Raw genomic sequence first — 14,390 nt, forward strand, 5'->3', positions numbered from 1 at the left:
TGAGCGCCGAGCTGATGCTGCTTCTTTGTCCCCCCCACCCCCTTCCTCCCTCAGACGGAGATCGTCCGGGGCATCCTCTCTGAGATCAACTTGCGCACGGGCGAGTCCGAGTGCTGCTTCTACCGCGAGCGGCTCGAGTTTGTGGACGCGCGGCACCGGGACCCGCGCATCGCTTCGGCGCGTCTCCTGCACTGCCACGGGGAGCTGCGCAACCAACGTGGCACCGTGAGTGCCCCCACGCACACTGCACGGCTCGGCGAGTTGGCCGGGCGGTAGCGCATTTGCCGCTCGTTGTAGCAGAGGATTCGCGCTTCAAGCCCTGCGGCCCGCCCTAGTTAATGCTGCGGGCGTGTTCACCGAAAGAATACACTCGGTGCCTGCTTCGCCGTGAACAGTTGAAGATCACGTGATGTTATTTGAAAAAGACTCGGTCATGTGCGCAGGCGTCATGGTCAAAATTTGCCAAATTCGAAAAAAATTACCTGCAACTTACTTAATGGGATAAAACCACATGGCAGCATCACCGCTTTCCGGCAGACTGTGCCGGTCTGTGAAGCTTAGCCTCTTCGCGATAGCTTGTGCTACGAGAGTGATGCGAATACCAAATGTGCTCTTAACTGTTATCTCCTTTTCACTTCTCTCTGCCCACCGCGGCATCTTTCGATGCGTGATGTTTGACATCCATTCATCCTGGTCACTTGTTTCATTAATTTACGTCGCAACATCCGTGTCAAAGACCCATGACCACATGATCCAGGATGTGCCCGATCCCATAATATACCGGAAGCTCGGCAGGGGTTGGGTGCGAATGGTGCATGGATGGATGACCACCATGCATAACAGGTGCCATAGGTTGTGGGGCTCGGTTTTGGCCATCGGAAGGGCAGTACAGCAACATCAATTGTTGTACTGTGCTTCTGTGCTCCCACTTCTACACTCCACCTTTTAAGGAAAACGCACTGGCCAGTGTGGTCAAATAACACCCCACTATCCGCATGGCATGGAGAGGCACTCATCCAGTAGCGGATTGACAAAGGGCTGTAAATGTGCATTCAATAAAAAAGCTAAGTACCCCCATTTTTCAAACGGCAATGCAAATAATGCTCGGTTGAGCATGGAGCCACTTAGACCTGAAAATATATTCCAGGTTTTTACTCTGGCATGATTACCAACAATATATACATCATTTGTATTGATATTGATTGGATACTAGCCGAACACACAAGCTACGGAAGCACTTATTTACACGCACACGGCACAGAAATGCACGAATCTCATTGGACTAAAACACACTTTATTTACGCATGTACACGTGTGCGTCCGTGCACGTGTGTGTGGCGACCCAACAGAAGCTGCACGTGTTTCTGTTTGACGAGGTGCTGGTGCTCACTCGCCCTGGCGCCCGCGGAGAGAGAAGTTTCTACCAGGTGGGAGACGCCGTGGCCTCGCCAAGCAAACTTCCTACCCGGCACACGATCGATAGTGTATTTATTTATCAACGTTTAGCAGTGCAGAAACGAGCCATCGAGCCGGTTGGCTCAGGTTTGATGATTCAATTAAAGTCTGCAACCCCCCCGTAATTTTGGCTGTTAATGACACTCACGTCATTGTCGTCATTTGCAATATCAGACGATCAGGTGACGGTGTCTCATGGTCTCAATTTTATAATGACCTTCGACTTCGAGCACTTCAACACCGACGTTTGCCATTCCTGATCCGTGCAGCCCAGCTGGCTTTGAGAATGTCGCTCATAGTAAAGCTGCTACTATTACCGATAACGATGATACAGTTCGATTACCTTTTGGATTCGTCGAGCATCTAAATCAGTGGTCGGCAACCAAAGTAAGAGCCTTTTTTTTCCAGTTCGGTAAAAAAATGTAATATTTCAAGAGACGCAATGCGTCTCAATAATGTCACGATCAGTCCTTAAAGAGGGGCATGCAGCTCAGGAGCCGCGGGTTGCCGACGCCTGCCCTAAATGCAACCGCATTTTAAGAACTCGCACAAAAACAGCGGGCGCAGTTGGCCATTAGCAGAGGAAAACAGATGTGTCTTGAGCCAGGATGGGGGCAGGGCTCCACTCGGTGCCTCGGTGCGTGAATTGCGCACCTTGATCCGTGTCTTTGATCATCGCACAGGTGTTCCGGCAGCCGGTCCCCACGGCGGAGCTCCGCCTGGAGGACATCACGGAGCCAGGGGGAAGAGGCTCCTTCCGTGGACCCTTCGGGCCAAACGATCGTGGTGAGAATTCGGACGTCGTTTTCTGTCGTTGCCTTTGATTCCACTGTGAGTCAACGCTCATGGTGGCACTGACGGGAATGATGACACTCGTAGCCGTAGTAGTAATAATAAACAAGAACCATTTGTTTTTTGAAAGAGCGCCATTTACAACGGGGCATCTCATAGCACTTTATATCTCATCTCAAACATTTGAATGGGGCACCCCAGGTGGCAGATGTCTCTGTGTGGCACAAGATGTGACCTCAGCACCACGCCTGCAAGCGAGAATTAGTCTGGCAGCCGGGGAGGGTGGTGGGGGGGGGTGACAATCGCTTCGTCTAATCCCGATGATTGAGTAATTTGCCGATGACGCCGGCACCGCGAGTTTGACAACTCTTCACGGTGACGCCGGTACCCCCAGGCAAGAACGCGTTCCGCGTGGGCGTGGGGCCCATGGGCCGAGGCCACACCCTGCAGGCCGACAGCGCCTACAACAAGCGGCGCTGGCTCGCGTGCCTGGGGACCGCCCTGCACGGACGCGCCCAGGGCACGGGTCCCCCGCCGAGCCCCCCCGAGATCCCCGCCGACGACAGCGGCCCCCCGACGCCCGGCGAAGCGTACAGCGACGCGGAGGAGGCGCCCGGGTCGGTGCGCTCCGACATGGAGCTGTCCCTGGGCGGATTCTCCGACTCGGAGTCCGAGGTGAGGGACACGGGAGCCGGAGGTGAAGGCGATTGCGGCCGCCCCTCGTTGTGACGCGGCGGTAGACGCGACGCGTTTGGCGAAAACCGCGTTCGACGACGAATTGCCGTACTGTGATTCCTCGCACTGTGAAATCGGCTTGCAGTCATGCCGTGGCGGGACAGAGAACTGATGAGGGTGCGCCGCCGCATGATAAGCCACTTCGTTGTGCGATCATTTGTGGCCAGGTGGCTCATCAAAAAGAGCTGTATAGCTCAGTGGGCCTTACCTGGTAAAACACAAATAGTTCAATATTTTTTTATCGTGTCGTTTCAGCGGTCCGAAGTGTCCTCCGTCATGGACACGAGTGAAGTTCTCCACATGACCTCCTGGCGAGGCCGCGAGGGCCCTGGGTTTCTGGACGAGATGTCCAGGGACTGCTTATCCGACCGCGAGGAGGTCTCCAGCGGGCAGGAGGACTGAAGGGAAACGTCCTGTCAAGGGGGTCCTTCACTCCCTCCTCTTCACACGACAGCCTCCTATTGAATCATCACCCGACGACTTTCCACACACAGAGACGAATGACCAGCATTGACAACATTACCGTTGTTGATCAACGTTGTATGACAATAGAAAAAGAGGCCGACGGACGGTATGGGTCCTTTTTTTCTGGCTCCTATAATACCCCTTTTCCACTGGCACAGCCGAGCCGAGCCAGCGCGGAGCCCTCACGGTACTACGGTAGCTTCCTCCCACTGGCAATTTGCCGCGCCGAGCTAGAACCAAACCGTGACCCGCTGTAAATCTAGCTCCGGGGGGCCAAGCAGGGCCAGGGGCGGGGTTAATCACACGTGCATTGCGTGCGACGTCAATCGGTGCAATTCCAACACAGCGTCACCGCGGCATCTGCGCGCGCCTCGACTCGTTCATTGCGTTAGCGACGTCAGCGGCACGGCTCGGCTACTGCAGTGGAAAAACAACCTGGCTCCTTCTCGGCCGCGCCCAGCTGGCTCGGCCTGGCGCAGCTACTGTAAGTTGTCCAGTGGAAATGAGGTATTTGCTGTGCGGTGTCGACAGAAGGTATTGCCACACCTGAAGTGCCTTCAGTGATATTAACCAAGAGGCTCGAAGCGCCCCGCCAACTGCTCTTGGGGTTCTTAGTAAAATGCTGATCTACGCATTCATAGTCATGTTTCTTTGTAATATTTTAAATGTTGGATGTTGGGTACCGTATTGCTGTGAGTGTTAAATACAAAGACCGCAAAGCAATCAATTGTTCTCTTTTAAATCGCCAGTTCATCAAAACTTCAAAACGGGCAGCTGGTGTTTTAAATGACAACGTCTTTGGTTGGATTTTTAACAAGAGGACTGTGAGATGGAATGCCATCTCTGTAATTGTCGTGAATTACGTTTTTTTTATTTTAATCACAATCTCCCTTAAAACAGTTGCTTGCAGTCATGAAGAGGTTCTGTTTCAGTGACCAATTACCTCTCTGGTTTAATTTGCCAGCCTAACTCTATGGATTGCCGTGAGCGAGTTCAATCTTCCGTAGGTGTTGCACTCATTATTTTGGGCTACGACAGCCTTTGCGCATGTTTCGCTACCCACATTTTAACGAGGGCGGAGGGGAGAGGAGGGGGGTTCGTGTAGACATCGGCTAATTGGAATCGCCGTTAAATTGTGGCGGCGTAGTACAACAGACGCAGATTGCATACTCCTCTAGACGCTGTGGATCATTCGTAACGCCACCGCAAATGCAAACGCAGTTGTTTCACGGCAGGTTTTTGTCAATGAATTTCACCCTTCCACTATGCTAGTTTGAGTGTAGTTTCTCATCTGCCAGTTGCACGCAGCGCTATGGGGGCGGGTTAGAATGTGAATGTTTATCACCGATGGCATCACACCTCGCGTGTGAAACGAGGCTCGTAGGCATTCGTTTTTCTAGTGCACGAGCCACCAGGGATGTATAACCTCACGGTTTCGTAGACTTTAACCTTCACGAACAAAGGCTTGTCAAACCTTGGGCATTTCTCCAAACACCTTAAGCCATGCAAATATAAGTCTAATAGTGCCACATATGCCTGTGCCAAGACCAGGAGCCTAACGAAATGCAAAACAAGCCAATCAGACTTTACCACAGACCGAACGCATTCCCCCGCGCCAGCAGACGGAGCCAAGATGAGGCCACGCAGTCCGATCTCAGTGGATATCTGCAGACAATCAGGAGACTTTTATTCCACATTATTCTTGATGCCAAACATCTGGCGCCGGTGCTCACTCGAATGCGAAGTGCGTACGTGTTTTTTTTATTTATCTCCGCGTTGTTGACAAATGCTGTACGGGCACAGTGGGCTTTATTTTATTTATTTTTTGTAATGAAAACTTTTGTGTTGTGGGACGACATTCAGCCACGTGACATGTGATGCCAGTGTTTATCAATTAGGATGCCACTCAGGGTCACACCTCCTGCTCTTATTCTTTTGCCTGTTAATCTGGAGTGTTGCGAGTGTCAAAGCAATCCCTCAATATTTCCTGGTTGCTCAACATCGGTGCTAAATTCGTTCTGGTCGATACCCACCGTGGCATCGAAGCAAAGAGGAGGAGGAGGGGATCCTGAGCAAACTGTGGATATAGAATAAGATTCTCAGCTGCTGACTTTTCCACGAAAAGTCACAACTGAAACTTGACTTTTCCGTTTGCGTATCGAGTGGCTCCCTACTTCCTCCATACATGGTATGGAATATCATGTAATGTGGTTTGTCTCCGCAGTGGCATTGTCAGCATTTGCTTTGGTCCGATATCCTCCTGCCTTTTTAATATGGCAGTTTTAACGACTCTTTGCGAGTTTCCCAAAACGCCCGACAAATTGGGCGCTTTAAAGCGATAATAATCACGACCCAGACCACGCAGTGCTGGGTGGAAGCAGGTCAGCACAATAGCCAACTGCATTGCAACGAGTTACATTCGAACAGAGAATATTTCAGGGATTCCTTAAGGGAAGTGGACACCGCGATGGTGGTGTGAAGGTGAAGGCTTCTCTCTGCAGGGCATTGAGCTCCGATCGAGTAATCCATGCCAAACGGAGTAACGATCAAAGTTCTGCTCGGTCACCCTGGAAGCGTGGAGTTGGCAAATCCGATAATCTAAGCAATCGATCGTCAGTTCGATTGCTCTACTAAACGGTCGATGAGAGAAAACAGTGGGGTAAATAAAGTTTTACCTCTATTCCCTGCGTGGGCCGCTGAATGTGGAGGTGATGGAGTGAGCACCAACAAGGCATCTGAGCGAGCGGCGTCTTTGTGGCATGCCAGCGTCGTGAATAGCTTTGCAAATGTATCTTTGGCATTGAGAGTCAAGAATTGTTCGTTCGGGGCATTGGGTTCCATATGTATGTACGTACGTGTGTGCGTTTTTTAAGCTTGTTTGTGCTTATTAAGATTCCACTTTCTTGGAAGGGAAATTGAGCCAAAGGATTAATCTTGGTTGATGTAGAGTATTCGGTGATTAATTAAGTGCAAACCGGCCTGTGTACAAATACACAATCCTATGACGATATAGCAGTTGGAATATGTACAGGAGCCGTAAATGATTTCACTGCTCATTGATGCAATTTAAGAGGGCTGATTAATGTGCAGATATGAACTGGGTATGACCACCAGAACCAGATATGGCCCATCACTGAGAACTCAAAACCGTTGAGACCACCACTGGTACATTTTACATGTTTACTGATTATCTTAGCGCATTGTGCCTACTTTACGTTCAAATGGCAATCCGAATTTACAAGGTAATTCAATCAAAAGCAGTTTTAAATCGAAATCATTGTATTATTGACGCAGTATCTGCGTAAAATAAGAAAGCATTGGTTGAAGTAGAAACCTGAAAACAATTGGTCCTTAAGTACTAGAGGTCACTAAATAGCCACATTATGGTATTCCACTCCAGTAATCTTAGCGTTGTGTACCGGCGACAGACAACATCTACTGTAGCAGAGATTTTTTCGAAATCTTGCCTTGAAATATATTAATCTAGTCAAGATTTGAGTCTTAAAGTAGATTTTAAGCTACAAGTGTATATAGTATCATTTGGCATCTGGGGGTTGTTTGCGTAGGGGTTCTGTAGCATTCACGGTTTAATCAGAACTCTATCCCGCAATTTGAAAAACGTGCCAAATAGGTAGGGTAAATACCTTGCCATGCTACTAATTTGCAGAAGGTCCTCCACTGCAGAGAGCTCTAGAGAGCCCCTCTAGAAGGTAGTGTGGCCTACTCTTCCACTCTGGCTTGAGGTTTTGGATGAAGCGGGACTACCCACACTTTACCCCACCAAATATACGACTTGTCGATCGACACGTCTGCTGATGGATAGGCTTCCGCGCCAGTAGATCGAATCAAACCGGTGACCTCTGGATCGCTGGCCCACCGCACTGCTAACTAACCCTTAGACCACTGCAGCATCATTGCCAAATTAGTATTCCCTTAACAAAAAAGAATGAGACTTGGAGAAAAGGAGTATTATGGTATGGGGTGTGTTCGCTGCCAGGTTTTCAGCTGTATGAGTTAAGAGTCAAGGTAAGACTGATTAAAATGAAATTCCATTCTGTACCCCTTTGCTGTTTCTCCAGAAGAAGTTTTTTTCAATGAAAAATTACAATGGCATTTTTGTTTGATGGCATAATCTCAGCTGACATTGAAAAACCGTGTCTAAATACTCTTCCGTCATGCGATACCAAATCGTGGTTCATGTGTTAAGGTCGATTGAACAAGACTATTATATTTTTTTATTATAAGTTGTATAATTTGGCGTTGGCACAAACTAAACATCACGCCTGGTTAATTTGTCTTATCATTGATAGAGTTCTTTTTAATGAAATTTTATTTTAATTTCTTTTAATATACAGTACTACAAAGGTAATTAGGTTGTTAGCTCTTAAATACATATTTAATTTTTTATTGATTTCTGATGGTATATTTAATCAAGCATGCAGATACCTGCAGTTTTAAATTAGCTCGTAAGTTATTTTCACTTTATATAGTAAAAGTACTATATATATAAAATAAATACGTGAGGGTTTTTTTGGTGACAATTTTCAACCATACTTAAGACGATGTTGAGAGGGAAATGAACAAAGAATTGTAAGACTGATAGAAACTGAGAAGAACAAGTCTGTGTTGAGTATTTATAATGTTTGAAGGGCTTCCAATGGATTTCACATCTCATTTTTATATACGGTACAACATAGATCTGTCTTCTTGGTTCTTTCGGTAAAGTCACGTAGAAGGAAAATAATAAAATAATAAAAATAAAACATACCAAAATAATTCTCACGACGTTTCGGTCACAACGCAAGCAGCCGTCTTCAGGTGGAGAACAGGTCTGTCGAGGAGACAGAGGCTGAATGGCACGCCCCAGGCTTGGAGCGACTATATTAATTAGATCTGGTCCGCCAGGCACTAACGTACAGGCGGGCACATGGCAAGATCATATACGTGAACATCCATGGAAAATGACAGCGACACCATGCATATATACTGCACTGGGATGTGGGCAGTTCATTGGTCAGGGAGGATATGTGACGGTTCGGATATGTGACGTTTATAATGTCTGCTTCCCATCTCTTAAGCAGCACCACTGCATGCAGGGTAACGCGTGTAAATGTTACCTTGGTTTAAAACTTGACAAAGAGGTTTGGCAGTTTTCGTTGCCTTTTTCCCCGTGGTGTGGTGAATCGATGTCGTAAATTGGATTGTTGGAAGACGTGAATTAAGGCGGCGTGGCTCAGTTGCCATGAAGTTGGCGTCACGAAAAAAGTCATTGCCTTGAAATGCAATTCGCCGAGAAAGACTTGGAAAGTTGGCTGCACAGTAAGAGAAGGTGTTGTTCAGGTGGTCTGCGGATGTTATTTGGAGGTGCTTGGAGCACCGTTGGTAGGAAAGGAATGCACTGTACACTCTATATGGCAGGTGGTCTCAAGTCCTACATCGCAAATGAAAAGGGTGCAGACTCGTACGTGACTGCATATTACACTCCAGTCGTAACTCACAACGTGACTTACTTTCAGCCTGGAGCTGTCTACAGAGAATAATATCTGCCTCCCAGTACTACTGGTAGTGGCAACGCTTTAAAATACAGGAGATCTTCCTTTTCAAAAATACTAAGACCACCTGTCATCTATGTACGTGTACCGCTGTATCGTGTAATGGTAAGGTTCGTCGTGAATGAAGGTATTGGGAAAGGGATGAACGGGACAAAACAAATGAACGGAAACACTGCTTCAGGTCTGCATTGAAGTATTATTATTTTTTGCCAAGAAACACAATTTCACCTCAGATGAGTTGAGGTTCTAGGGTTATTATAGGAAGTGCGTGTCAAGAGGCAAAGATTTACCACTATCATAAAACACAGCGAAATTATCAAACAGTTTAGTTGTATTTTAGTGTGAATGCAAAACACTCGGCATCTACAAAACAGTGCTTATTTTTACATGAAATTACTTCATGCTGGCCTTTTGCAGTGGTTCTGTGACTTTGTGTCCAATGGTAAAAAAAAGGTATTTTGAGAGTACAGCTTTGGTGACTCAGAGGACTGATGTCACGTTTGTGTGGTAATGTTTTGGTTGTAATGTTTTAGGGAATGTTTATTTTTAGTTAAGAGGGAACGACTTCAAATGGTCCACACAAGGAGCAGGTGGCTGATGAGAGGCACCGCACATCAAGGTGACTGACTGGGCCATCGGCCAAACAATGGAGAGAGGAGGAAACAAATCACCTCTTAAATTTCAACAACCACGTCTCCACTTTCAGATGGAATTCCACCCTCCCCAACCGGCCCCCCTGATAAACTTAAAATTTTTCACAACAAATGATTTTTCATCGCCACTTTCGTTACAAAGTGCCTGGTTTTGCTCTCGATGTACACTGGCTTGGAGCAGTAATCGCCACGAGGTGCTTGTTCAGTTATCCTCCCCCCCCCCCCCCAGGAGGTGATTTCAAGAGACAGTCTCGGAAACGATTTCGATGGATTCCTGAAGTCAAAATTCGATTCCAATGTCACATTGACAAATGCCACGATTTACAAAGCGTGTTTTATGACTTTGGCGTCCATTTTATCAGCAGAACGATTCAGCATGCTGCTGCTGTACAGCGTTGCAGTGGCTGCACGCGTGCAAGTGACTCGTGTGTTTTATTTTACGATCGTAGGAAGTGGTTGAGAGATAGGCGACAAGGTGGCGTCTTGATTTGTTACTGACTGTGCTTGGGTTGCTTTCTTCTTCTGTATGGGGCATGTACATTTGTAAAGTACACTGTAAATTGTTACCAAATAAAATGTTGGAAAATCGTATTTTTGTTTTTTTTTTATAAAGTCTACCTTGACCGTACAATTTTTGTGACCGTGGTCGATCTCACGGATGCCACCTCCAGGACCTAGTCTGGTTATCAATGGCACGTGACTGGTGTGCGTGCCAGCTCTCCCTCTGAAACCTTGTTGTTTGGAAACTATAAAAGCCGAAAAGATGTTGTCACACGCATAAAGCTGCGGGCACTTCATCTCAAACCACTTTATGGTGCAAAGCACCCAAATGTGTGCAAACTCTTGGCACCAGCTGGTATAGGGCACTCGCAGTTGTGGGGAATTTACTGGTGCTGTATAGAGCAGTGGATTAACCATTGCTGCTGATGAGGAACACCTGGATTCGAGAACATATGCAGGTTACAGTTGTTTGTGATTCAAACAGCTAGGAGACATACGTGGGCCCGGGTAGGACGTCTCACGGATAGAAGGGACGATGACCGTCGGAGTGGCAGGCAAGGGACGGAACGAGTCTTAGAGAATGCCCACAGCTCGCGTTTAGGTATTTGGAGGATTGTTACATCGCAAGATTCGTGAGATATGGTCGACGGCTTGTGGGGGGCCTTCATCCAGCAGTGGATAAACCAAGGCTGATGGTGATGGATTCAGTTGCACGGGTCGACTGTACTCTAAAGCGACAGACTTGGCTTGTGTTAGCGTCAAGTGCACATGTAGATATCCCCATGAATTGTCATCATCATGTTTGATGAGACAAACCAGAAACCATGATGTGACTTATCAGTGAAACCCGCGACATAACGAGAAACTAGAACTGGCACGATTTGTCGGCTAAATATTATAACCAACTACTTGCGTGGTTAATTACTCGGGCACCTTGAAACATGGTGGGAAATTCCATCCTGCCTCCTGAAAGCAGGAAACCCCCGAAACACCATGCCCAGCGTGACACGGCAGACGATGTCGATGATGTCGTCACGAAGCCCCGCCCAACACCTCCCGTCCAGCAGCACACGTGGGAACACAGGTAAAAATGTCAAACGATCAGCTGAATTATAAAAAAAAACAATAATCGGTGGAGTAATCGATGACTTTAATAATCGGTTAGCCCAGCTAAACTTGAAGGGAATATTTGACCATGTTGAAATAAGCGTGCCACAAACAGAAAATAGCTTGCAGCCAATATTTAAACAACTTCAACCTTAAACCATTTGGAAATATCAGATGAGGTATAGTAAACGGCGTCGACCTGAAATTAATGATAAACTTCATCAGCCATACTAAAATCAATTCTCCCCAAGCCATCGTCATCAGCATCTTGTGATTCAACAATTCAACTCACCACCACTGCCCATGAGCAAGAACCAAAAATACTCAAATTCACCGTACAAGCTCCCTTTCATGCGCGACCTCTACTCTCTGTAACCCTGAAGCTGTTGGTGAAATGTCCTCCTCCGTAATACACTGCCGTTCTCTCTGTCGCCCACACGCTCGGTCACTTGTTCCGCTGTGCGCGGATGAGTCTGCCGATGGAATGGCAGCCCAAAAGGGGTGAACACCATTGAGAAGAGGGTGACCATCGTGAAGATGGAGAGATGAGATCAGTTCGTGTGTGCGGAGTCTGCAGGATGGTGAAAAATGACCATGCCACAGAGAGGCCTTCATCCAGCAGTGGATATATCGTGGCTAATGAGGGTGATTATTGTAATTGCTGATGGTGAGGATGCTGCTGCAGCTGCAGGTTACGCTACACTTGCCACACGTATGTATGTTCAACTTCTTTCGCGCCGTACGTAGCCAACCATGCTAAATCACACGACACTACTCCGCACCTTCCTTGCATCCACGTTTGTGTGCGGATAAGAGGAGTCGCATGACAAACTCATCCTGTCATCCTGAATTAATTTCGCAGATTAAGATCAGTTCTTTTCTCAGTTAATAGGAGGCGATCTTCACTCAACGGCAATAGCTTTACTGTGATTATGAGCGAGGTCATGGTGACTCGTGAAAGTGATGCCACCACATATCATCATCATCACTCCCCTCTTTCTGATGAATCAGGCATGTGATTAATCATTAACTGAGTTCGCAATTGAGGCTGTTGGGAATCTGAATACCCATGCCAACAAACCTATACACGTGTAGTGAGCGACTTCCGAAACACGTCGTCTTATTTATTCTCACACTTTAAGCACAACAGTGGCGATACATCGATGTAACGTTCTACGTAGCTACACAAAGCCGACCCTTCTCCACAACCCCATCGGTCGGCGTCCCACTACACAGCGGTCTGATGAGCGCAGCGACGGCGACGATGAGAGCCTTGCAGAAGATCGGCCACGTGGCCGGCACGACGAAGAGAGAAACTGATGAAGACCACAATATAGTTCTTAATTTATTATTTTATCTTTATATGTGACTTTACCGAAAGAACCAAAGAATAATTCCTGCAGTCACGAAAGCTCCAAAATTAAGATTGAACCACAATATAGGCCGGTGGTTGCCCCAACTTTATATTCGTGCTATTATTCTCTACTTAATAAAGTTCCTTTCATATTGAAGCATATCAAATCGCTGTACATAAAAATAAAACTACACTCACGAGTATAGATACAATCCTAAGCAAAATAGAAACCTGATAATATCAACGACGACTCTCGAAATTCCAATAAAATGAAGAACTATGATAAAAGCAAATAATCATTGCAGAGTAATCCAATCATACAACAAAATATATTCATACTCTTTGGGTTTTTCGGTAAAGTCACGTAGGTAAAAAATAAAATAAATTAAAACTAAATTAAATCACGACGTTTCAAAGGCAACACAAGCTTCCGTCTTCAGGTGGAACCGTTACAGCCAGAGTGACTGATGAAAAGCTTCAAATCTAGAACAAAATATATTGTTTTTTAATCTTAGGTTACAGGGTAAGCCTGTACAAATAGGTGAGTTTTAAGACGTGATTTTAAAAGTGAAAGACTCCGAATCCCCAATCAACCGAGGAAGTGGATTCCACAATCCAGGATCCCTGGCTACAGAAGACTCCGTCTCCCATCGAACATCACAGCAATCTCGTATTTGGAATGATGAGTAGATCAGAGTCAGCTGATGTAAGTTTTCGTCGTGGTATATTAAACTTGAGCAGATCGGCGAGATATTTAGGGAGCCAGCCCATTCAAGGCCTTTAACGTGAGAATTGGAATTTTGAGGTCAACTCTGTATTTTACAGGAAGCCAAGTGCAGGGACGAAATAATAGGAGTGATATGGCCATACCATGTAGATCTGGTTAAAATCCGAGCAGCTGAGTTTTTTTAAATATTGTAATCTATTTAAAACAATCTTGATTTGAAGCTTTCGTGACTGCAGGAATCCATACTCTTTGGTTCTTTCGGTAAAGTCACGTAGGTATAAAATAAAATAAATCACGACGTTTCGGGCACAACACAAGCGTCCGTCATCAGGTGGGAAAGCTTTTAAAAATGCCAGCAGGCAAGGCATTAAGAGGAATCTAACATAGATTAAATAAAGGCATGCACCATCCTCTCTCGGCATCAGGAAGCGACAGCAAAAGTCTTAGTCGAGTTATGTTGCGTACATGAATAAACTCGATTTTGGTAATATTATGTACATGAGAGTAAGCTCAAATCCAACATTTTTAAAAAAGAAAATGTATTAAAACCCCCATAACAATGTTAATATATATGTTGAACTTATTCCGCACCGTACGTAGCCAACTGTGCTAGGGTGGGGGGGGTCGACAACGAAACACAAAAAGCAGTGCTAAAGAAATTCGGTTTCAATCTAAATTTAAAAGTGCATAGCTCCAGTGGTTTCCTAATATCGAAAGGAAGAGCGTTCCAGACGGCCGCAGAAGCGCATCTGAAGGCGCGCGACGCAGTGACCGCCTTTGTTTGATCCCGAGCCAAAAACCGCTGCTGGGAGGATGACCGGAGTCCACGTGATGGTTGATGCACAATAACAACAACACACAAATAGGTGCTGCTCACAAACAGCAGAAGTCACACCCCTCCCCTCTCCCTCCACCATCTACAATTGTGTCTTTGTATCACTGCTGCCTGAAGCGGACGGCTACACTTTCAACTCTTTTACTGGTAGGATCGAAGTGAACCAGCCTACAATAGATTATATCGTCCGTCCGTCCATCCGATGTCCGATTAG

At 46.5% G+C, this 14,390-nt stretch overlaps 1 protein-coding gene across 1 annotated transcript in view; it reads left to right on the plus strand.

Moving 5' to 3' along the window:
• LOC144934753 (rho guanine nucleotide exchange factor 3-like) overlaps window positions 1-10,241 on the plus strand; it is a 56,032-nt gene extending 45,791 nt beyond the window's left edge. Inside the window, exons 8-12 of the mRNA XM_078860865.1 lie at window positions 55-225; window positions 1,350-1,427; window positions 2,139-2,241; window positions 2,642-2,922; window positions 3,238-10,241. Of these exons, the coding sequence (XP_078716991.1) occupies window positions 55-225; window positions 1,350-1,427; window positions 2,139-2,241; window positions 2,642-2,922; window positions 3,238-3,384 (780 nt within the window). The 3' untranslated portion in view covers window positions 3,385-10,241. The remainder of the gene's footprint in view (window positions 1-54; window positions 226-1,349; window positions 1,428-2,138; window positions 2,242-2,641; window positions 2,923-3,237) is intronic.
• The last annotated feature ends 4,149 nt before the right edge of the window (window positions 10,242-14,390 follow it).

The sequence above is a fragment of the Lampetra fluviatilis genome, chromosome 11 (assembly GCF_964198595.1).
Source record: "Lampetra fluviatilis chromosome 11, kcLamFluv1.1, whole genome shotgun sequence".
NCBI lineage: Eukaryota > Metazoa > Chordata > Hyperoartia > Petromyzontiformes > Petromyzontidae > Lampetra > Lampetra fluviatilis.